The sequence below is a fragment of the Mizuhopecten yessoensis genome, unplaced genomic scaffold (assembly GCF_002113885.1).
Source record: "Mizuhopecten yessoensis strain PY_sf001 unplaced genomic scaffold, ASM211388v2 scaffold3235, whole genome shotgun sequence".
Taxonomy (NCBI): domain Eukaryota; kingdom Metazoa; phylum Mollusca; class Bivalvia; order Pectinida; family Pectinidae; genus Mizuhopecten; species Mizuhopecten yessoensis.
The window spans coordinates 1,433,278-1,458,217 of record NW_018404943.1 but is presented as its reverse complement, the minus strand read 5'-3'; the positions used below and the strand labels follow the sequence as shown (position 1 = coordinate 1,458,217).

General features: G+C 36.6%; 3 protein-coding genes across 3 annotated transcripts; all 3 read right to left on the bottom strand.

Moving 5' to 3' along the window:
• Positions 1–11,276: 11,276 nt before the first annotated feature.
• On the bottom strand, positions 11,277–12,098 carry LOC110447224 (putative uncharacterized protein DDB_G0286901). Its single transcript, XM_021492762.1, has one exon. The coding sequence runs from the start codon at positions 12,096–12,098 to the stop codon at positions 11,277–11,279; it is 822 nt and encodes a 273-aa protein (XP_021348437.1).
• Positions 12,099–13,400: 1,302 nt separating this feature from the next.
• LOC110447223 (putative uncharacterized protein DDB_G0286901) lies at positions 13,401–15,599 on the bottom strand. The gene has a single exon (XM_021492761.1). The coding sequence runs from the start codon at positions 15,597–15,599 to the stop codon at positions 13,401–13,403; it is 2,199 nt and encodes a 732-aa protein (XP_021348436.1).
• A 23-nt stretch (positions 15,600–15,622) lies between these two features.
• On the bottom strand, positions 15,623–23,641 carry LOC110447221 (mucin-2-like; the record flags this gene model as incomplete). Its single annotated transcript, XM_021492760.1, has 4 exons — positions 23,473–23,641; positions 18,886–19,119; positions 18,153–18,400; positions 15,623–16,405 (listed from the first exon to the last, which is right to left on the bottom strand). Coding segments are annotated over exons 1-4 (1,296 nt in total), but the record flags the coding sequence as incomplete, so codon positions are not given.
• Positions 23,642–24,940: the final 1,299 nt, after the last annotated feature.

The window sequence follows — 24,940 nt, the reverse complement described above, 5'->3', positions numbered from 1 at the left end:
TCTCTTACCAATCACATTAAGTTATGTTTATATGTCTGAGACTTTCCAAAACACAAACAACTATCCAAAAAGCTAAAAAAAAAACAAAAAAAACATGCACTGTTTTATATGAAAGATGCATTCATTACCTTGTGTGTGCATCGGCCTATCTAGCAACGACATTCAGACCAACCATTAAATAATAAATAGGCAAATTATTAACTCATTTCAATAATCAGAAATAAGATATACATTAAAAACAGGATCTACATGTACTTATCAGATTATCAATGATTATCAGATAATTAAGGAACTTGCGTTATGATAATGCTAAAACTACATCGAGTTTTTGTTTTTTAAAAAGTACTACTAGGATTATGAATTCCACTTTTTCTGATTTTTCTTCTACCAACAGGAGGATAGCGAAATGTCGGTCAAACCTTAATTCGAACTCAAAATCAATAAAACAACATCAAAATATAAACAAAAATAATATAGATATGGAGACGTTTTACAGTACCAGGAGAATGTTGTTAGGTTTTTACGGGGGCGTCCCCTGCCTCATTGACGATACTTGCCGTTTGAATTTTAGCCAAATTAGGGTAATGTCATTTTCACACAGCGAAACAACGGTGGGTACAACGAAACGACAAGGTACAATGAGCATTATCAAAATCATCGACTTTCAGTTCACCCAAAACAAAAAATATATGCCAATCAGAACATGAATGCGATCATAAAACTTCCCTTTATTTTTTCATCAAACTGCATCTCTCTTAATTCTTTGTTGTAATTTGTCTGTCAACCTTCGACATCTACATGTATCACAATTTTGACATTTGGAGTAGGTTCTTGAATACCGAATCGACTGCGAAAATTTCGTAGTTTTTGGAAACATGGATATTATTCATAAGAAAGGGAAAATTCATTATTGGAAAATTGAAAATTCAAACTTATGAGTTTATTTCTCATCTAAGGTAAAGGGTAACCTTAACAAACATGTTATATTACAATTAAATTATTTATATTACCAAAAATAATATCATTTAGAGTTGGTATATTTGACGAATGTGATTTATGTATTAAGTTTACACGATGTGCATGCATACTATATGTTTGCGCCGTTATCTTACTTGTTTTGCCTCAATGATACATTCTATCCTGTGCGAAGTCTAGTATGATGTAGTACCAAGGTAAAGATTAGAGAGAATTATCAACGTGTCAAAAAAAAAGCATGTGACAGAATATGTTTACTTTGAATTTGATACTTGCACTATCAAAGTTTTCGTTTCGTTTTATTTTGTTCATCAAATACTTATTTTTATTGTTACTTTAACACTCATTGTAAACGGATTTTTAAGTTACAGGGCTCTACATGAAAGATATTTTATACATATTATATTTAAGTCGAAATATCGTGTCATCAGATGCACATGCATTGTAATGCCATTCTGAATCCATTTCCTCCTGTATCGATGATAGATTTCAAAACTGATTTTTATTAATCGGAATGCGGTCGATCAGTTAGGTAAGAGTGATAAAGGCTAAGTATTTTAAACACAATTAGTAAAGTCTGCTGTCTGGACCATGACAGCTGACTGTACTGATGCAGCAAACTGTGGCTTAATGAGTTGGTTTTCAGCGGTTTAGTCATGACACCGGTCATTTACACTTTTTGAGTGACAAAGGAAACAGACGTTTTCGAAAGCTCGCAAAATCAGTTATTAATTCCGGGTTTGGTTCAAAACAAACTTAGCCTTTACATTTAAATTAATTTTGATGTTGGTAATTGTATGGTGTACATTCATATCAATGCTAAGTTACATTTGTTTGATTAGATATTTACCACTACAGTATAGCTAAGTACAATATGCGTTACGTGTAGAACATCTTACCTAGACATGTTAAGTAGAAAAGTCTCCATCCTAAGATAAATGTCCCCATCTCTGAGAGGAAGTTGGTGCAATAATAACTGGTTTAGGATAAATTTACTTACTGAACTAAATAGATATCATTTTTTTTCTAATATTCACTGAAAACATGGTATGTGCCCGATTTAACGTTATCAGTTATTGATATATAGGTAGTAAAGTGTATATACAAACCTCTCCAACGTATTGCTAGCTTAATGAATGGATATCGAGAGATATATTACATTTGTATCAGCTCGGGGGCAGTGACTTCGACAAAATAATATATAGTTTGATGTCATATTTTGTGGACGTATCAAATATTGCAGGGAGTAATACGAAGCCATCATATTACTAAATCCTAATCCTAGTTATGTGTCAACTTGTTTCAATCTAACAACAATTATATGAGACATTTATTTCAATAAGTCACTCTAATCGGCTTGGATGCTGACACACGGGAGCCTTAAAGTTGGAGGAAATCAGAATACTCGGAAAAAACCCACGTGGTCGGACAGATGACCCCATACCTTTTCACGTCCGATTAGGGAATCAAGCCACAGCCATGGTTGCATATTTACATGAACATGTTTATATACCTCATTTCTAATAGTGATATATATTCTATAACTGTGGTAACATCACAACATTGAGTTGCGCAGTGGAAAGCGCACTTGCCTCCTACCAGGCGGCAGGGGTTCGAATCAACGACCTGACGTAAACAGGTATGGGGTCACCTGCCCTACTACGTGGGGTTTCTCCGAGTCTTCCGGTTTCCACCCACATTAATACCCCTGCGATCTACATCCGAGCAAACAAGAGAAACTTATCTAAGTTGAATAATTTGTTTGATAATTGTTGTAAAAGAAATAAAGTATATAGTATATTTATAAACATTACGACAATTTTATTTTCTTGTCAAAACGAAGTATATAAATATACCAAAATTCAAGTTTCTTCAAAGAAAAAATTGAAAAATGTATGTTAAGAAGACTTAGCTCCCTTTAAACACGTATCAAGCAATCAGACTGATCAGATATGAACTGAGTTTTGAAGATACATGCAAGATTCACGACAACCATTGCAAACCTATGTTTTTCCTGCTTTTGTGGTTATGTTTGAATTTTAGGAAATCTTTAGCTGGTTTCTTGATTTATTGACCAATGAAATATTGCCATGTGATTTTGTGACGAAAGAAATATTGGTTCACATTGGGTATTGTATGTTTACGACAAGATATTTTTTTCGGGATAGCTGACCTTCATTATAATTACCAACAAGCTGGAAATAGGAATCTGGTAACTAAGTTTTGATTGAATTGTTGCATGATTGCAGTGTGTAATTTCAGTAACTACTTTGATTGGTTGACTGTTTGTACGTCCTTAAACATAGTACCATTAAACTAACACATGGTTTCCAAAGATACATGTTGATGATGCTAAGATTTTATGGGCAAGTCTTATAATCTCATGGGAAAGCATTCCAATTTGTTGTTCGATAGATATATTCGCTTTTTAAATTGTGTTCATGAGTGTGTCTTGTTGTGTTGTTGTCACTATCCTGGTTTTCCCGATGAGAATGTCACTTAACTCTGATGTGACCTAAGTTTACGTGGCAGGGGTTATCGATGAAGCAGAAGACGCTTACTTTTCCGAAGAACCTTGTTTAATTATCATTTTCAGGGTCTCCGTGTTCTTATTTTGCCCCAGCTTTATTGATTTTGTGTTCCAATTACATTTTTTGATGACACTTTGGTGCACAGTTCTATTTTATAATTACACATATAATGCTCATTCTTCATGTCTACGACAATAAATGTGAATAGTTTAAATTGAAACAGTATGCTTGAAATAGTTTATGATCAGATTTGTTACAAATGGTTTGTTCTAAAGTACCTGTTAGCCCTACAGATTGGGAAGAAGTCACCCATTTGAAGTTTGGTTTGGTAAAACAGTTGACAACTTTATACAGTAAACGTACTTATTCTAGCAAATTTAAGCGCATTATCGAATTATAACATAGCTGCGCCTTGATGAATTGGCGCACCTAAACATCATGCGAAAGAGAACAATATACAAGGACTTGACGTGTTATTCATGTAGTCTTGTTCCTAAAGCGCTTAAAATGAGGCTACTGCAAAAATATGTACGTGTCCTGACCATTGATATCCCCCAGGACTTCCACATTGGAGGTAGATGCTGTCATGATGTAAAAGAGCTGTATACACACCGCCCCGCCATTGATTGTTGAGGTGTTGAAATGTACTACCACTGTCATATCTACCAGTCGTGTATGGGTAGATATAGAATCCTCCTGTAAATTCAACAAAATAACGCTGGACAGTAAATTATGTATGAAGTAATTCCTGTATGAAGAAACTTTCAAATGTTGGACACCTACATCCGTTCTAGACCTTGTTGGGTCACTTATGACTCGTAAATTAAAAAAAACAAATGAAATTTCGTTCCGATTCTATATTTATGGTCCTGACTTTATCAATTTTGAGTAGAAGTGTAAGCCACATGTATACTAATACCACATCCCGTCCGACCGCTGATGTTGAGGTCAGAGGCTATAGCGATCAACTTGAAACTCTGAAAGACACACAAACGTCTTACAATGTTTAGCGAGATTCATTTGTACATGATAAGGCGATAACACTGTATCACAGTACATCTCGTAGACCTTTTTTGTTTGGGTAAGAAAGATAAATCGTTTCTATTGAAAAAAATGAAATATTTGCACACAAACCATATAGTCATGATGATTTGACAACAAACTTAAAAAATAAATTAGCCTAAAATCTCATCAAAGTCATGTTTAATATAAAAAAGTCTTCCCATTGAACTCAGACCAATACATAATGAAATGTCATTATGAAGCAGATTTAAAAAACATTCGATCTGCAGTTTATTAAGTAAGTACAAATGTAAATAGTTTATGCCAAAAAACACAATTTATATACATGTTGAAAGTACGGACATTATAACGTGAACAAAACAACAATTTAAAACTTTAGCAAGAGGCAAAATGTGCCTGTATAGCTCACTTGATATCCAATAATTGTGCAGGTCCATTGACAATTCTAAGTAAATCTTATTCTGCTTTATGCTATATTGAGATCACGTAACATCTATGTTGTGTTTACTTTGACCATTTAGTCCCCGATCCTTTTATGACAATAAATATTCTTAAAAGGTTATTGAAATTAAATTGAAACAAAGGGTTTGTTTAAGATAGCACGTTTAATTACCATCGTGAAGAGAATTGACGGTTGAGTCTCGCAGTTCACTTGTAATCTTCCACCGAAGTCACTGTACACCGTAGGGTGACTGAAGCTACAATATCAAAGTCACAGCTCTGTAGTGTTACATTGATATCAGAACAACTGCTGTTAGACAAAACGTGGACATTAGTCGCTCTTGGGGAGGTCACTGATCTTGCATCACTAACACTCAACGATAATATAAAGCAACTTGAAAACAATTAATACATCAATTTAAATAACACCTTACTTACTAAAAGTCAATCAATAAAAAAACAATTGATTCATTAACTAAATTAAAATAAAAAAAATGTCCAAAGTGGCATGGCTTAAAGTAAATAAATAAGAAAATAATGATTTATTTATTTATGAATTAAGTAAAAAAATCCATGACCAAACTGTCCCTACAACAATTATTGCATTGAATTAAATAGCACCATACTTACAAAAAGTCAATAAAAATAATAATATATATATATAAATCCAAGTCCAAAGTGCCCTGTGTCATATGTAGAATAAAAAGAATATGTTATGTAATTGCAACAGAGAGTCGTTTGGTCCAAGCATGACTTACTATGTAGTGGTACTAACGTCGCAAGAAAGAAACAAAAAAAAATTCATTATTCTCATAATAAGTGCGGCATTTAGAGATAAAAGAAAGCTGGCTATAAAACCCTTTATAAAGTTATAAATTATTTTTTTTAGCTGATTTGAAAAATAATGTCGGCCCCCACTTTAATGAAAATCTGTCTTGCTAACACCCTTAAACAGTTGAAGAGTTTAAACATCGATATAACATATATACAAATGTACTGAGGTTTTAGGTAGATCCACATTCACCAAAACTTTGGACACTTTACTAGCAATGTATTAAGACTGTGCCGTTAGCAGGTGATTTTGTTGTTAACTACATATATACAAACAAATCTTTTCCTGGCTTCCTTCTTTTCTCGTTAATTTGCATTTAAATAACTTTTAATTTACATGTATCAGTTTTAATTGGATTTAATAATAAGGAATGAAGGGAATACTGACATTTTGACTAAATAATGTTACATTAAAAAATTGGATTTGCATTCAATACCATCATGTGCAACTAAAATCGATTTTAATGACGTTCTTTATGAATCTAGGATAAGGAAATCTGAATAGCACAGGTCGCATCTTGACAAGAGATACCACGTGGTCGAGAGATTATCTGAGACGGATGCACCTATCTGCTCATATTTGATTACGGTTACATTTAGGCCTTAGTAAGTGTTTTCAATATGTTTCTCGTGATAATAAAAATAATGTTGGCTCGCTTATAACCCTGATATCCTGTGGACAATTTTAAGGGCTCTGGTTTGATAAAATCTGTGTCATAGGTATCAAGATAGATAATTGTGATTTTTGAGTGTGCGTAAGGAGTACTTGTAATAATAACAAGAGAGTAAGGTTTTAACATGCAAGTAAGGTAGCGCAGAATTATATACCGGTAAAGGTACAAAATGAAATACTTTATGAGATTTGTATCGTGAAGTATGTTACAATTGAGCGATTTTTTTCTCATACAAAAATTAAATACGTTCATATTTTTGTTAATCCAACAGTATCCATATAAATAACACCCTTTACGACCTTGACACTCTTCCTGGCTATCAGCGTCGCTGATGAGATTGAATTATTCAGAAAGCGGACATCCAATACACTTAATTTGGCATTTCTTGATTCTAGGTTTAATTGGTTTCCATTTTGACAAGTTAAATATCATGCATTCAATAAGGTTATACATCTAGATACCCCATTCTCCAAATAAGATATCTTATACGCCAACAGTTATATTTATATTATAAAAGTAAACCATTGGAACTCTTTTGAAAGCTAGGCCGGCAAAGGAAGGATGCCAATTTGGGCCGTTTGGTGGTTATCACCGATAAGTTTTATTTTTTGTACAAATGCACCTTGGGACTATGCAATAATGATATGACATGAAATAAAGGCCAACTTGTTGACCATTCCGAAATATGAGGGGTAAAGTGGGGGACCATAATCACAAATGGACGCTTTTTTACAAAACTGCATGTTATTTTTTAAGTTTCTTCATCATTTTGGTGTATTGCGTAACACTAAAGCTGCAAATATTAAAAATGGCCGAAAAGAGTTTGGCAGTACATTGCACATAGTTGACAGGTAGGTCACTGTGACCTTGTTATATATTGGCTCAATTATCTAAACAATTCTTCCTTTTTGTGCCTAAATACATGTTAGAACCAAATTGTATCAATAAGTAACCTTACCAAACCAAACCACAAGAATGGGGGTTCAAAAAGAATACAGGGGGTGCCAAATCTAGACCCCTGGGACCATATACCCGAAAATTGTCAAAATTGAGATCTTGTTCAAATTTTATGTTCCTGGTCCTTGTTTGGAGTTAAGACCTATTTCAATCTCTATTAATTAATTATTCGTTACTCAAATAACGAATAACTTTTCGTTCGCTCCCCGGAAAGTAAAGTTAGAAAGTTACCATACGTCTTTCTATACATGTTTCATGTTAGTAAGTTCAAATATTTGAATTTTGGGTCATTCTAACGCAATGTGAATAGAGTGATACAGATTGAATACGGGTAACACAAAGTCAATGTATGGCCAAACATTCTATTAAGGGCCTAATAGATTCAATGTTTGGCCAAACAGATTCAATTTGGGACCACACAAATTCAATATAAGTTCAGACATTTGAGGGTCATACAGATTCAATGTATGGCCAAACAGAATCAATATAGGGCCATACAGATTCAATGTTTGGCCAAACAGACTCAATTTAGGGTCATACAGAATTAATGTACTGCCAAACAGATTCAATTAAGTGCCATACAGATTCAATGTTTGTCCAAACAGACTACATTTATGGTCATACATATTCAATGTACTCCCAAACAGCTTCAATTTAGTGCCATACAGATTTATTGAACGGCATAACAGATTCCATTGATGTATGGTCCTACAGATTTATTGATATTGCTGAGAAACCTTTTGTCTGATATTGAAAAAATATATTTTAGTTCTGTTTATTTTTATGATAGTATGTAGCTACAGTTGTCTACCAAAAATGTTGCCACTAATATTAAAGTCATTAAGCGGTACATAGTAATACCAAGTTCATTGCTTTATCGTATCAAGTCTATTACGATTAAAAATACTGTCTTATATCATTATCGAGACTAGCACACTGTCCTGGGTTTGACGGGAGATATTTCGAAGTGTACCAGTTGCGGTAAAGGAAAGGCCCGATTTCTTAGCAGTGTCCAGTTTTGATTCCAGTTTCCAGCGAGGGTCCGTGCAAAGCGAGTGTCTTTCTGTAACTTTTGAAAATTAACTCTGCTAGATTTCGTTTCGGTGTCATTCTGTTCTTTTGGACATTCATTGTGTCAATTTTAGTTATCGATAAGGCCCATATGTGTTGGTGCTATTCTATTTGGTGGTTTATATCAAAAATACTTTGTAATAATATTGAAAATTCTTCTTCAAGTAACCATGGTAACCGCTAGAATTAACTCTATCAGATCAAAACGATCATCTAAGGGACCCTTATCTCACTGTTCAATTAGTTTTCGAATATACAGCGATCTCCTTATTCTTTAGCTTCACAGATACATCCGCTACTTATTTTGGACGATAGTAAAACAATCTGAAGTTCAGGGTTCGAATCTTGTTCTAGGACTGCTGAATGTTTGTAGTCGTGTTCTTGATTATATTCCGTTTATTTCGTATTTTTTTCTTTTTTCCATCAAAGTACAGTATCATAAGGTATGTTTTTCTGTTACAGAGATGATTTCTAGCTAAATTTATAGTCATGACGAAAAACAGTTTCCAATGAATAATTTTAGTTTTCGGAAGATGCTCAAAGACATGCAAAATCAATACAACGGTCATTTGTTAAATATCATGGCTACTATGATAAATCCATGCATGGTACTGACTTTACTTTAACTACATACAGACTTCGGTGTTTCGAATTTTGCGGGACCATCGTGAAAAATCCGAACGTCGGACTTTGACTCACGAATATTGAACATCGAGATCCTATAAAAACAAGACAATGTGATTCTTTAAATATGTGAAGAAACACTGGCTTAGACATTTGATTTTAACAATAGAACTAGTGGATTTCTCATCAAATTCAACATTTTTTTTCACTTAAATTTCCGAAGCCCGTACATGTACTCTTAGAATAATCACGGGTAATTTGGATGGTCACGAACAATTGAATATTTCACTTTGATTTATTATTCTTGTAGCTGTGATTTTCAACGTTTTCACATAACGAACCGGCCTAAATTGAATTTCAAAACAGCAAAAAATTCGACTCATACAAGTTCGATTAATGAAAAAATATTTCTTGTTTTTTATAAGGTAAAGCTTTTGGACTTTGCCGTAAGACACATCGAGAAGTTCGATTTCTGGAAGTTTTATTTTAAAAGGCATATATACTAGTTGCATAACACAAAACTGTATTGTGGTAATTTTTTATTTGCAAATCACCAGGGATTAAGACATGTACATGTATTTGTTATATACATCAATAGGTAATGTAATCAATAGAAATGATCTAAATGTCATCAGTCCAGCGATATACTCATACATGTATACATGTACCTTATCGAGAACTGGACCTTGCTTAACTACTGCTACAAGTGCATTACAAGTTAATTTTCATTTTTATCACGTATATGTTTATAGATATATATACTATTCCGCTTACAAACGTATACGCAAAAGTTATATTTAATCAACAATTAAGGTTTATTAACAAAACACTACCACTTCTGCCATAAAGTGATCATATATATGTATATCACAATTAATTATTCATTGGTATTTATTTCGCTCTATTGACTAAATCGCCAATTACCTGTTGTGGACATTTATTTATTTTACAACAATTATGAAACAATTTATTTCAACTTATATTAATCACTCTTGTTGCCCGGATGTTAGCGCGTTGGGGGTCTTAGTGTGAGACGAAACCGGAGTACCCGGAGAAAACCCTCGTGGTCGGGCAGGTGACGCCAACCTTTTCACGTCCGATCGGGGAATCGAACCCCGGCCGCCTTGGTGAAAGGCAAGTGCGCTATCCACTGCACCACCCGACCACCCATTGTTGCTAATCTCTCGCTGTTTACATTTTATTGTCCGAAATCGTTAAAAAAAACTATCATTCAATTAATAGCAAATCATTTAAGTTGAGTCTCTATTATACAATGTAAATCACACGTGCACGGTTATATCTGCCCCTGGCAAATAACTCAATTCTCGGTCTGAAACATGATACCATCCACACTGGTGGCGATACGTTAAATCTGTCAGTGTTGATGATTTTTAATTGCCTTTGAAATCTGACTATCAAATTCAGATCAAATTTTGATATTTATTACATGTATGTTGCAGTGTAAAATTGTATTTTGGTATACTTTTTTCAATTTTATGATTTTATATTCATGATATATCCATGATTTTCTGTTATAAACAAACTGTAAGAGGCATCCTTACTCTCTTTATAGATTGTTTACGACCACGAAGAACGCCAATAAAAAAACATAATATCAGTATTATGAGCTTTTGAGGCGGATGCTCCGTTTTGCTGGTTCGTTGCCGCTAACCCAGAGTTAGAAGGTTGCGGGTTAAGACCAAACGTAGAGGCAGATGTCGTCGGTGGCTTCGGTGTTGTTGATGTTGTGTGTTTTGACATCGGAGTTGTCATTGATGCTGTCGATGGTGTTGTTGATGTTGGTGTACTCCGTTGATTAGTCGTTTGTGTTGTCCATGAGGGTGTCGGTGATGTTATTTTAAATGTTGTCGGTTGTGTTAACATGGGTGTTTTCGACCATGTTGTAGTTGGTGATGTTGATGTTGTCCATGGATCCCTAAATGTTGTCTTTGGTCTAGCCGTGTGTGTTGTAGCTGGTGATGATGTTGAAGTTGTCCATGGCATTGTTGTTTTCGACGTTTGTTTTGTCGTGAATATAATAGTTTGGTTCGTTGTTGGTGTTATCTTTGGTGTTGCCCTTGCATTGCTTGGTGTTGTAGTTGGTTTCGTTGATGCTCTCCACGGTGGTGTTGTTGATGATGGCCATTGGTCAATTCGTGTTGTTATTGGTAGCGTCGTTTTCCCTGTTAGTGCTGTTGTTGTCATTGGTGTTGTCGTTGTTGTTGCCTGTATATGTATTGGTATTGTCGTTGTTTTCATTGCCTTTGATATGTTCCAAGGAGTTTTTTCTGTTTTTGTTGCACGTGTTGGTGGTGTTGCCTGTGGATTGGTTGGTGTTGTCGTTAATGTTTTCCATGGTGGAGTTGTTGATGTTCTCCATGGTGGTGGTGTTGATGTTCTCCATGGTGGTGGTGTTGTGGTTCTCCATGGTGGTGGTGTTGATGTTCTCCATGGTGGTGGTGTTGACGTTCTCCATGGTGGTGGTGTTGATGTTCTCCATGGTGTTTTCGTTGATGTTCTCCATGGTGGTGGTGTCGTTGTTCTCCATGGTGTTGTTGTTGGTGTTCCCCATGGTGGTGGTGTTGATGTGCTCCATGGTGGTGGTGTTGACGTTCTCCATGGTGGTGGTGTTGATGTTCTCCATGGTGGTGTTGTTGATATTCTCCATGGTGTTTTCGTTGATGTTCCCCATGGTGGTGGTGTCGTTGTTCTCCATGGTGTTGTCCTTGATGTTCTCCATGGTGGTGGTGTCGTTGTTCTCCATGGTGTTGTTGTTGGTGTTCCCCATGGTGGTGGTGTTGATGTGCTCCATGGGGGTTGTGTTGACGTTCTCCATGGTGGTGGTGTTTACGATCTCCATGGTGGTGGTGTTGACGTTCTCCATGATGGTGGTGTTGATGCTCTCCATGGTGGTGGTGTTGATGTGCTCCATGGGGGTTGTGTTGACGTTCTCCATGGTGGTGGTGTTCATGTTCTCCATGGTGTTTTCGTTGATGGTCTCCATGGTGGTGTTGTTGATATTCTCAATGATGGTTGTGTTGTTGATGTTCTCCATGATGGTGTTGTTGATTTTCTCCATGGTGGTGGTGTTGACGGTCTCCATGGTTGTGGTGTTGATGTTCTCCATGGGGGTGGTGTTGATGTTCTCCATGGCGTTTTCGTTGATGTTCTCCATTGTGTTTTCGTTGATGTTCCCCAGGGTGGTGTTGTTGAAATTCTCCATGATGGTTTTGATGATATTCTCCATGATGGTGGTGTTGATGTTCTCCATGGCGTTTTCGTTGATGTTCTCCATGGTGGAGGTGTTGATATTCTCCATGATGGTTTTGTTGATGTTCTCCATGATGGTGGTGTTGATGATCTCCATGGGGGTGGTGTTGATGTTCTCCATGGAGTTTTCGTTGATGTTCCCCATGATGGTGGTGTTGATGATCTCCATGGGGGTGGTGTTGATGTTCTCCATGGGGGGGTTGTTGATATTCTCCATGATCGTGTTGTTGATGTTCTCCATGGGGGGGTTGTTGATATTCTCCATGATCGTGTTGTTGATGTTCTCCATGGGGGTGGTGTTGATGTTCTCCATGGTTGATGGTGTTGTTGATGTTCTCCATGATGGTGGTGTTGATGTTCTCCATGGGGGTGGTGTTGATGTTCTCCATGGGGGTGGTGTTGATGTTCTCCATGGGGGGGTTGTTGATATTCTCCATGATCGTGTTGTTGATGTTCTCCATGGTTGATGGTGTTGTTGATGTTCTCCATGGGGTTTTCGTTGATGTTCCCCATGGTGGTGTTGTTGATATTCTCCATGATGGTTTTGATGATGTTCTCCATGATGGTGGTGTTGATGATCTCCATGGTGGTGGTGTTGATGTTCTCCATGGTGGTGGTGTTGATGTTCTCCATGGTGTTTTCGTTGATGTTCTCCATGGTGGTGTTGTTGATATTCTCCATGATGGTGTTGTTGATGTTCTCCATGGTGGTGTTGTTGACGTTCTCCATGGTGGTTCTGTTGATATTCTCCATGGTGTTTTCGTTGATGTTCCCCATGATGGTGTTGTTGATGTTCTCCATGGTGGTGTTGTTGACGTTCTCCATGGTGGTTTTGTTGATATTCTCCATGGTGTTTTCGTTGATGTTCTCCATGGTGGTCTTGTTGGTATTCTCCATGGTGTTTTCGTTGATGTTCCCCATTGTGGTCTTGTTGATATTCTCCATGGTGTTTTCGTTGATGTTCTCCATGGTGGTGTTGTTGATATTCTCAATGGTGGTGTTGTTAATGTTCTCCATGGTGGTGTTGTTGACGTTCTCCATGGGGGTGCTGTTGATGTTCTCCATGGTGTTTTCGTTGATGTTCTCCATGGTGTTTTCGTTGATGTTCTCCATGGTGTTTTCGTTGATGTTCTCCATGGTGGTGGTGTTGATCTTCTCCATGGTGTTTTCGTTGATGTTCCCCATGGTGGGGTTGTTGATGTTCTCCATGGTGGTGTTGTTGATGTTCTCCATGGTGTTGTCGTTGATGTTCTCCATGGTGGTGTTGTTGATGTTCTCCATGGTGTTTTCGTTGGATGTTCCCCATGATGGTGTTGTTGATGTTCTCCATGGTGGGGGTGTTGATGTTCTCCATGGTGGTGGTGTTGATGTTCTCCATGGTGTTTTCGTTGATGTTCCCCCTGGTGGTCTTGTTGATATTCTCCATGGTGTTTTCGTTGATGTTCTCCATGGTGTTTTCGTTGATGTTCCCCCTGGTGGTCTTGTTGATATTCTCCATGGTGTTTTCGTTGATGTTCTCCATGGTGGTGGTGTTGATCTTCTCCATGGTGTTTTCGTTGATGTTCCCCATGGCGGTCTTGTTGATATTCTCCATGGTGTTTTCGTTGATGTTCCCCCTGGTGGTCTTGTTGATATTCTCCATGGTGTTTTCGTTGATGTTCTCCATGGTGTTTTCGTTGATGTTCTCCATGGTGTTTTCGTTGATGTTCTCCATGGTGTTTTCGTTGATGTTCCCCACGGTGGTCTTGTTGATATTCTCCATGGTGTTTTCGTTGATGTTCCCCATTGTGGTCTTGTTGATATTCTCCATGGTGTTTTCGTTGATGTTCCCCATGGTGGTGGTGTTGATGTTCTCCATGGTGGTGTTGTTGATATTCTCAATGATGGTGTTGTTAATGTTCTCCATGGTGGTGTTGTTGACGTTCTCCATGGTGGTGTTGTTGATATTCTCAATGATGGTGTTGTTAATGTTCTCCACGGTGGTGTTGTTGACGTTCTCCATGGTGGTGTTGTTGATGTTCTCCATTGTGGTGGTGTTGATGTTCTCCATGGTGGTGTTGTTGATATTCTCCATGGTGTTTTCGTTGATGTTCTCCATGGTTGTGTTGTTGATATTCTCCATGGTGTTGTCCTTGATGTTCTCCATGGTGTTTTCGTTGATGTTCCCCATGGTGGTGTTGTTGATGTTCTCCATGGTGTTTTCGTTGATGTTCTCCATGGTTGTGTTGTTGCTATTCTCCATGGTGTTGTCCTTGATGTTCTCCATGGTGGTGGTGTCGTTGTTCTCCATGGTGTTGTCCTTGATGTTCTCCATGGTGGTGGTGTCGTTGTTCTCCATGGTGTTGTCCTTGATGTTCTCCATGGTGGTGGTGTCGTTGTTCTCCATGGTGTTGTCCTTGATGTTCTCCATGGTGTTTTCGTTGATGTTCCCCATGGTTGTGTTGTTGATGTTCTCCATGGTGGTGTTGTTGGCGTTCTCCATGGTGGTGTTGTTGATGTTCTCCATGGGGGTGGTGTTGATGTTCTCCATGGTGGTGTTGTTGATATTCTCCATGGGGTTTTCTTTCATGTTCTCCATGGTTGTGTTGTTGATATTCTCCATGGTGTTGTCCTTGATGTTCTCCATGGTGGTGGTGTCGTTGTTCTCCATGGTGTTGTCCTTGATGTTCTCCATGGTGGTGGTGTCGTTGTTCTCCATGGTGTTGTCCTTGATGTTCTCCATGGTGTTTTCGTTGATGTTCTCCATGGTTGTGTTGTTGCTATTCTCCATGGTGTTGTCCTTGATGTTCTCCATGGTGGTGGTGTCGTTGTTCTCCATGGTGTTGTCCTTGATGTTCTCCATGGTGTTTTCGTTGATGTTCTCCATGGTTGTGTTGTTGCTATTCTCCATGGTGTTGTCCTTGATGTTCTCCATGGTGGTGGTGTCGTTGTTCTCCATGGTGTTGTCCTTGATGTTCTCCATGGTGGTGGTGTCGTTGTTCTCCATGGTGTTGTCCTTGATGTTCTCCATGGTGGTGGTGTCGTTGTTCTCCATGGTGTTGTCCTTGATGTTCTCCATGGTGGTGGTGTCGTTGTTCTCCATGGTGTTGTCCTTGATGTTCTCCATGGTGTTTTCGTTGATGTTCTCCATGGTTGTGTTGTTGATATTCTCCATGGTGTTGTCCTTGATGTTCTCCATGGTGTTTTCGTTGATGTTCTCCATGGTTGTGTTGTTGCTATTCTCCATGGTGTTGTCCTTGATGTTCTCCATGGTGGTGGTGTCGTTGTTCTCCATGGTGTTGTCCTTGATGTTCTCCATGGTGGTGGTGTCGTTGTTCTCCATGGTGTTGTCCTTGATGTTCTCCATGGTGGTGGTGTCGTTGTTCTCCATGGTGTTGTCCTTGATGTTCTCCATGGTGTTTTCGTTGATGTTCCCCATGGTGGTGTTGTTGATGTTCTCCATGGTGGTGTTGCTGTAGTCCATTGATAGGTTCGTGTAGTTGTTGTAATCATCGTTTGAGTTGTCAACGGTTTCGCCGTTGAAATTGTCCTTGCTGGTGTTGGTGGTTTCGTTGATGATAGCCACGGATATCTTGGATTGGTCGTTAGCATTTTCGTAGAGGCTGGCCATGGTGACATGGCTGTTGCAAAAGGTTTTGTTGCAGGAATAATCGTTTGCTTTGTTGTTGATGTTTTTGTTAGCATTTCCCATGGTTTGATCTGTGAAATTCTATGTTTTGTCTTCAATGTTTTCATTGGTGTTTTCTGTGTTGTTGGTATAGTTGTCGTTGAATATGCCCATGAAAGTGTTGTTGTTGTCAAAGGTGTACTCGTTTGTGTTATCGTTGATGATGCCGTTTGTGTTGTCCATGGCGATGTTGTTGTTGTTCGTGTTGTCCATGGCGACGGTGTTGTCGTTCGTGTCGTCGTTTTAGCTGATATTGTCGTATTGAAAGGAAATTTCCAAATCTTTACATCATCTAATCCCAGTTTTGTGCGAACGTTGATTCTTACAGATTTGAATCGAATCTGCAAAATAGTAATAATATAGTTGGTTACATGAACATAAATGTATGTTTTCATTTTTCTACTGTCTATACATCTACATACTACGAAGCCTAGGATGGGACATGGTGGGGGAAAAAAGATAAATAACCCGAGATTACATATTACTAAACATAATCTCAGTTAATGTTTGTATGTCCCTTTCCAGGCTCCGTAGATACCAGAATATGACAAAAAGGGAATACTAGATAAACAAGACATGCATGTTTCAATAACAACAAGTTTATCTACAGTTTTTGAGGGGAACTCGTTCGAAATTACAAAAGAGTATTAAACATTGCTTTGAAGAAAACAGCAGGGACTGTTTCTGAGTCTTAATACGTGTCAGGTTCGAATTCATTACTATCTCGTCCGTGAACGGCGACACAGTGCAAGTGAGAAAATGTTAAAATTCTACTTTTTTGGTATGTATTTTGCGGTATTATTTTTTCATCAGCATGAATTATCACAATAATGGATATAAAAATATTGAAGTGTCAAGCATATGGCGAAGAGTTTTCTACATTTGTATGAATCTGAATAAATTTGAATTGTACGTCACGCCAAGTCATGATTTTGAGATCGATTCCTTAAACAGTTTGACAGTAAGACCTGAACAGGTTCCGATTGGAAACATTAAGTGGGTCTTGCTGTTGTTCGATTATAGGAAAATCATTGGTTGATACATTAATGTAGATTTACATGAGGACTGTACAAAGGAAATGGAAATATAAGATAATATATATAAATATGTATTATCTTGTAACAGTATGCTCTGTTCATAACCAACATATTCCGATATTTCAATACTTTTATAATATTGTAAAGCGCATTTTGTTTTAATTACAACGTTCCGCTAGAAATAGTTAATGATCTTATTTAAGCAGAAGCTTTTTGTATGGTGGCATATTTCTGCCATCCACTTGCGAATTACGAGTTACGTATGTCGACATAATCATTGAAAGATGTCGACATAATCTAAGAAGATGTCGACATAATTTTTAAATTATGTCGACAGATTATCACATTTGCCGAGATAATTTTGCCGAGATAATTATCTCGTAAGTGGGTACCTCGGCTTTTTATCGTGTTAATGCTCGGGTGTGACATCGACTTACGACTTGCCACTTACGACTTGCCACTTACGACTTATTTATGTAAAATCCCTCTTTGATTGATAAACTCTGTACATCATAGTAACCTACTGTAATATTCATATCTTTGATTTCCCATATTTAAATTGATTTTACCAAGTTACTCACCAGTATAGTCACCACTGTTCAGTCACCATCAGCCCCCCTTCGCGGTCCTCGTGCACAAGGCTCGTTTTGGTAAGTCGGCAATAATCTAATAGGATGTCGACATAAATAAGTCGTAATTGGCAAGTCGTAAGTGGCAAGTCGATGTCACACCCGAGCATTAACACGATAAAAAGCCGAGTTACCCACTTACGAGATAATTATCTCGGCAAATGTGATAATCTGTCGACATAATTTAAAAGATATGTCGACATCTTCTCAGATTATGTTGACATCTTTCAATAATTATGTGGACATACGTAACTCGTAAGTCGCAAGTGGATGGCAGAAATATGCCACCATATTTTTGGTTTATATCATCATTTTTCTGTTCCTACTGCAGATGATGATGAATATGTTGTTTCATCGTGTCATATGTATGATATCTATAACACATGGAGGTGAGGCAGTTGGCTACTATGTAATATCATTACCTTAAATGGACTTTGACTGAACACAGCCAATGTCGCCTTCCTCCAACCATCTCCATAACGACCAGTCAGTTTCCATAGCGATGTGTCCTGACCGTTGGTATCCAGCAGGACTTCCAGATTGGAGGTAGATGCTGACATGGCGTACCAGAACTGGATACACACAGTCCCGCTATTGATTGTTGTGGTGTTGATAGAGGAACTAGCGCCGTCATGTCTACCCAACATGTATGGGTAGATATATGACCCTCCTGTAATTATACAAAAATTATGCTACAGTGATATGATTATAAGCAATATGTACCTATTTAAAAGACACCTACGTCAAACAAGAGATATCGTAATACATTATGCGGCGATTACATAGTACTCCGTCACATTAAGTCGATCGTATAAGTGTGAATAATGAGAGTAAATATATTTCCATGGAAGCAATAAATAGCTGCAGAAGGACAAGAATATAAAGTTCTTTTCTGAATAAGTTTCATAATTTAAAAACAATCAGATAGGTCTTAAAATATTAACAGAGATATCAGCTTGAAAAAGTAATGTTTGTTATTTCTATTGCATTCAGAGATAAAACATTTTTGATGATAAGAATTTAAAGAAATCGTTATTAATTCTCTGAAAGATAGATCGCTCAACATCAATAAGCTCAACAAATACTATTGCAATCAAACTTGTATAAATAACCAATTTTGAGACAAATCTTTTTTATGATAACACGTTAAATTACCATGAAGAGAATGTACTTCTGCGTAATATGTTGAAGATGTTATCCTCCACCGTAAGTCATGGTAATCCGTCGGGTGACTGAAGCTGCAGTAACCACTGTTGAAGTCACAGCTCTGGCTAAGTAATTTCACATTGATATCGGAACAACTACTGTTAGACAGAACTTGGACATTAGTTGGTGGAACTGAGGCGACTGATCTTGCATCACTAAATAGCCACGCTGATGTTAAGATATCTGCAAAACATAAAAGAAATTAAATTAAATTATCATTCAAAAAATTAAAAAGAACCAAAATAAAGTGTGAAGTGTCACCAAGCACGGACACATTACACCTGTATTAAGAGGCCACCCAAGGGACCGGCAGAAATTTGCCGCTTAAGACAGGTGGCTGCTAAAACCAGGCTCACCCGAAAATCACAACCAAGTTTCCATACATCCACGGGTTATAATGACATTTCACCGGAAATATAGGCGGCTATGTTATTTTGAATTTTTCTCCCTTCATCAACAGGGGTACGAATTCATACCTGAATATAAATTTGCATAATCAATGAAATACAAAGGCGTTTTGGTGATTAATTTCTTGAAATGATGAATTTATTTTTGTTTGGCTACACACGTGTTCCACATACGTTTTGCGCTAGCAGACAACCACCAGTAATGAAATCTACATGTATATCTGATTTTAATGAAAATCTGCATTGCTATGTATTCTGATCTATGTGGATCAAATAATTAACTTAATTCATCATTTATAAATAAATCACTCAGTAGATCTAGTACTTTGCAAGAATCTTTGAGCTTTCAACTTAGCGTAACGGTTTATTCACAGCACCCACGCGCCTTATGGAAAGGCTAACACTAATGTCCTGATCTCGCACAGCTATTAAAAACCAAATTATTATATTATAGAAATAAATCACGACGAATTAATCAAAACAAAAATCTGATTCAGCGTCTGCGCTGTGAAATTTATCCTTTTGACATGATGTCTGCTTCGTTGATATAGAAATAGTGACTGGCAGACCGGAAGCAGATCTGTTTTCGCATGCAATATAGCGGCAAGTTTTTTGATCACATAATATATTAGGCCTGAGTAGCTTTGGATACAGTATGTACAGATACCACAAAAGATCATACTTGTTTTAAAAAATCACAAGCTGATTGAGTACACAAAGTGGGATTTATTGTTTTGTTTGTAAAACAATGTTGATGGGTCGGTAGGACCTGTCCCAATTTGCAAGCTGAAAATCGCTGTGTAAACAACTTGTCAATTCAACGTGTCAAACCTTACCTATGGTTTTTAATTACACATTGTAATTAGCTTTGCTCTATTGGGATGTGTTCTTGTTAATATATTGGGATTTTCTTGATGTCAATTTCTGGACAAAATGACTGCTGAAGGTGGAGATAACGTCTCGGGCCAGAGTTTTGTGGCCGCTGGCCGCATTAGACAGGTGGCTGCTTATTTCAGGTTCATTATATAGTTTTTTTCTATCGGACGGACCACAGACTGACCACATTAGGGAGGTGGCTGCTCATTTCAGGTGACCGCTCAAGCAGGTTTGACTGTATTTCACATTATCAACATTCAAGGACAAAAACTGTGAAATATTAAAAACATGATTTGCATTTGAGAAATAAAAAACGTGTTTCTATTGTCCAGTTTTAAAATTCAAGTGTCGTGTTATGTATAATTAATGTACTTTTATTCAGACCTAGCAGATACAATAACATTTCTTTCCTTAAAGATCCTTACTAATGTTATTTAACTTTCTTTTTAAGGTAAGACATTTATGTAGGTTTGTGTCACCATTTCTCAGTAGAATTTCTTCAAATTTTGTAGTTATATTGCTTTGAAGTAAAGAAAAAAATTGCAACAAAAAAATATAGGTTGTCGGAATTTTCAGGATTTTAAATGGAAATTTATGTAAAAAGGAGTGGATTTTGAAAAAAAAATTAAAGACACAATTGTCTGCAAAATAATGTCAAAAAAAAAAAACTGCCATAGATTAGTATTGCATTAATGTATATCAATTTGATAAATTCTGAAACTGATTAATTTTTTTTTATCTATAAACGATTAAAAATTTACATTTTATAATAAACCCATACACATAGTAATTGCATGTTAGAGTTATCGTTCTTGAAAAACTTCACAGTAGTGAAATAGGTAGCCGGTTTCTTAAAGTACAGAAAAATGGACACATGTGACTCATTGATAAATAAAAACCTGCATTAATGCCTGGATTGCTTTGAAATACTTTAATATTGCGAGAACACACTGTTCTGTCAATAATAAACATACAATATTCATCCGTTTGATATTAAACATTAGAATATGCGGAAATTGTGATACTGTCTCCCTACATTGGATTTTCAACAAGGGATGTACTTCCTAAGTCCGTTTATCAATACACTCCGATGACCTTAAGCGAAAATTTGCTCAGAGTTTGTCACTTCCGTAATTGGGATTGAGTCAAAGTACCCTTTTGAAATTATCAACCAACTTGCAACTAAAAATAAGTATGTTAACACACTACACCCTAGACATTGTCAACACACAAAACCACGATGGACAATTCACCATTGTCAACACACAAAGTATCACTTAGTTATCACAGTATATCACTTCTAACTTATTATTTTAACATTTTCACGATGTCGCTCGAATTGGCTCGCCCAGCAGTACTTCATGTATACAGAGAGACTTTTAACAACTTGTTTTATTGTATTATAAATGCATTGTACATTAAATATACATTCAAATGCGTTTAAATTGAAATCTTTTCTAGCGAATAATAAGTGGCAGATATCAATTTTGTTTATACTTTATACTTATGAATGAGGGTAAACCAGACATTTTAATTCATTGCTTTTCTATATCCTTTTGTGAATTTACATTCCATAGTATCCCGTGAAACTAAATTCGTACTGATAAAGTTTTTCGAGCCTCCCAGAGAAGGAAGTGTGAACACAGATCGCGACTTTACAAGAGATACCATTAGGTCGAGAGATTATCTGAGGATGCACATATCTGCTGGTATTTGATTTCGGTGAGTTTTAGGCCTTGAGAGTGTTTTTAATACGTTTCTTGCGATATGAAAGATATAAAGATTGCTCGCTTAAAACCCCGATACCACGTGTACACAGATGTTCACTTTGTTAAGGGCGCTGGTTTGATAAAGAAATGTCATAGGCATCAGGATTGACAATTGTGATTGTCATAGCGAATAGAACTGACTTATTCAAGTTCAAACACGTTCATAAGTGTGTTAATCACAGTATATATAAAGTGTATATTAACTGAACAATGTTGTAAGTTCAACATCTCTTATGAAATTTCATTAGTTGAAACATGTACATGTATACCTAGTACATTTACACTGAACCAAGTTTTTCTTGTATTTCCTATGCTCCCATTTCATGAAGCTAAATATCATAATGTTTCTCAATCCTTAAAATAACATATATATTCTATAACTGTGGTTACATCACGATGATTGTTCTTTTTGTCAAAATAAATCGTTTACATGAAAATATGTATTAGATAGGAAATATAGAATATACAAAATTTCAAGATTCTTTAGAGCAAAACAGTGTAAAGAATTATCCACCAGTCCTAGTAAAAAACGTTATGTCAAGACGGGTTAGCTCCCTTTAAACACCACGTAATTAAGCAAACACAGGAAATCGGCTTCAAAACCTACGTTTGTGGTTACGGTTTTGAATTTCAGGAAATCTAGCCACTGCACGTGGTCATGACATCATTGAGTAAGCAATAGAAGAATCGGCCAATACTAATCGATCGAGTACATGTAATATATGTCGGTGTTTTGTAACACATTTTATTGCGTTACGTTAGAGTATCTATAGACATCAATTGATTCGTAGAATGGCATATTTTGCGTTTCAAGATTTTGAAAGTTTGTTATTTGCAAACTATGATATGTGAGAATCTTAACGAATTGAATTACAGTTGAAAATTGATTAGCTGGTGTATTGGCTGACTTGGAAACTAAAACAGTGGTTCACATGGAGAGTTGTTTATTGACTGTTTACGACATAAAACCTTTTGGGACAGCTAACGCGCGTAATCATTAACAACAACCACGAAATATGAATCTGGTAACTAAGCTTCCATTTTAACTATTGTTTGATTGGTGTGTGTTATTTTTGTTGTTACCTGGGTGACTGTTTGTACTTCCTTAAAGATATAAACATTAAAAATCCAAACTAAATACTTGGTTGTTTATGCTTTTGTGATAACAGTGTATGTGTAATATTCAACATTATGATGTTTTACACTTTTTAAATTTAATTTCTACGACAAGAAAGTCTGCAATAGTCGATCATTCCTCATTTATAACAAAATAACAAATTAAGAATATGTGTTTTAGGTCATATTACTGGTAATACTAACTGTAAGATACTGACCAAGCATAAAATTAAAAGTTACACATGGTATGTATTGGTACATATTTATATTCTTTTCTAGCTCTCTTTAGGATTTTAAATAAAAAAATAATAGTTATTATTATTACTGAAAGTGAACATGGATAATAACGTATCATAAATTGTACTTACGTAGCAAAACTAAAGTCCAAGCCAGCTTCATGATAACAGTTCCTTCAAATAGTCAAAATTCAACTTTACTATTATGCCATTTCTTTCTTCCTCAAAGTACTCTATGATATGTTTCCCCCTAAGACTTCACTGTTGATATGATAGATTATATATGCAGGGTAGTGATCACTTCTCCGTCCTTATCTAAGAACTGAGAACATTTGGTTAAGCGTAAAAACCTTTATATCGTGTGTACATGCGCAGTAGTTTCAAATAGGCTGGTTATTTCTGACCTCTCGTGATCACTTGACTAGATGATTCCTTGTATTTCCATTTATAGTAATGTTGACCTTGACCTATGACCTTCGGACCTGGAAAGTAATCCCAAGCAAGCACTTTTAGTAAGAAAGCACTATATCAAGTCTGAGCTCGATCGATCTAAAGAAACTGAAGTTATCGCACGGGAACAGATTTTCTATTTATAGTTACGGTGGCCTTGACCTTTGACCTTCGAACCTGAAATGCAATCCCAAGCAAGCACCCTTAGTAAGAAAGCACTATATCAAGTCTGAGCTCGTTCGATCTAAAGAAACTGAAGTTATCGCACGGAAACAGATTTTCTATTTTTAGTTACGGTGGCCTTGACCTTTGACCTTCGAACCTGAAAAGCAATCCAAAGCATAGCACTTTAGTAAGGGAGCACTGTATGAAGTTTGAGTTCAATTGACTTGAAGAAAGTCAAGTTAGCGCACGGAAACAGTTTTTCTATTCATAGTAACGGCGACAATGATTTTTTACCTTTGGGCCTAAAAAGTAATTCCAAGCAAGCTCTTTCAGTAAGAAAACACTGTATGAAGTTTTAGTTTAATCAACCAAAGGGAACTCAAGGAAACCTTGTTTCAGACGACGTAACCGACGACGACATAGTAATACTTATATGTCGCACCGCGTTGCAGACGACATAAAAACGAAGACAAGCATCTGAAGCTAAGCAGTTTACTCTTTATGAACCAACACCCAAGTATTATAGTACAGTGCATATCATTAAAATTAGTAACAAAAAAATTGACGAGTATAGACATAAACAATAAAAAGCAAGCTAAATTTTCTTGTTGATTGTTAAATTATCTTTATTACTTAGAAAAGTGGCTACATTTGATCACGGTGGTCTCTGGTTAAAATTGTCTAGCAATCTCATCTCTTAACGTCTAGTTCAGTTTAACGCTGCCTCCTGATATCGCCACCCCTAACCGCAGTACTATATTACAAACATTCGTAGTCTAAAACAATGATACTGGTAAAAAGCAGGAATATAACATTTAGTTCCATACAATATACTTTGGACACATATGTGAGTTGTTTCAGCACACGGCCCCATTATTATTTTCATTGTCATTTTACCCCTTGCAGAAATTTAAATTCAATATTTGACTTTATTTGTGCATTTGTCCTCGTGCCTAGATCCAATTTGCACGACACATAAGTATCT

Excerpts from the sequence above, each read along its gene's own strand:
- LOC110447224 (XM_021492762.1), bottom strand. The coding sequence starts at position 12,098 with ATGAACACCACCACCATGGAGAACGTCAACACAACCCCCATGGAGCAC.
- LOC110447223 (XM_021492761.1), bottom strand. The coding sequence starts at position 15,599 with ATGGAGAACATCAACGAAAACACCATGGAGAACATCAAGGACAACACC.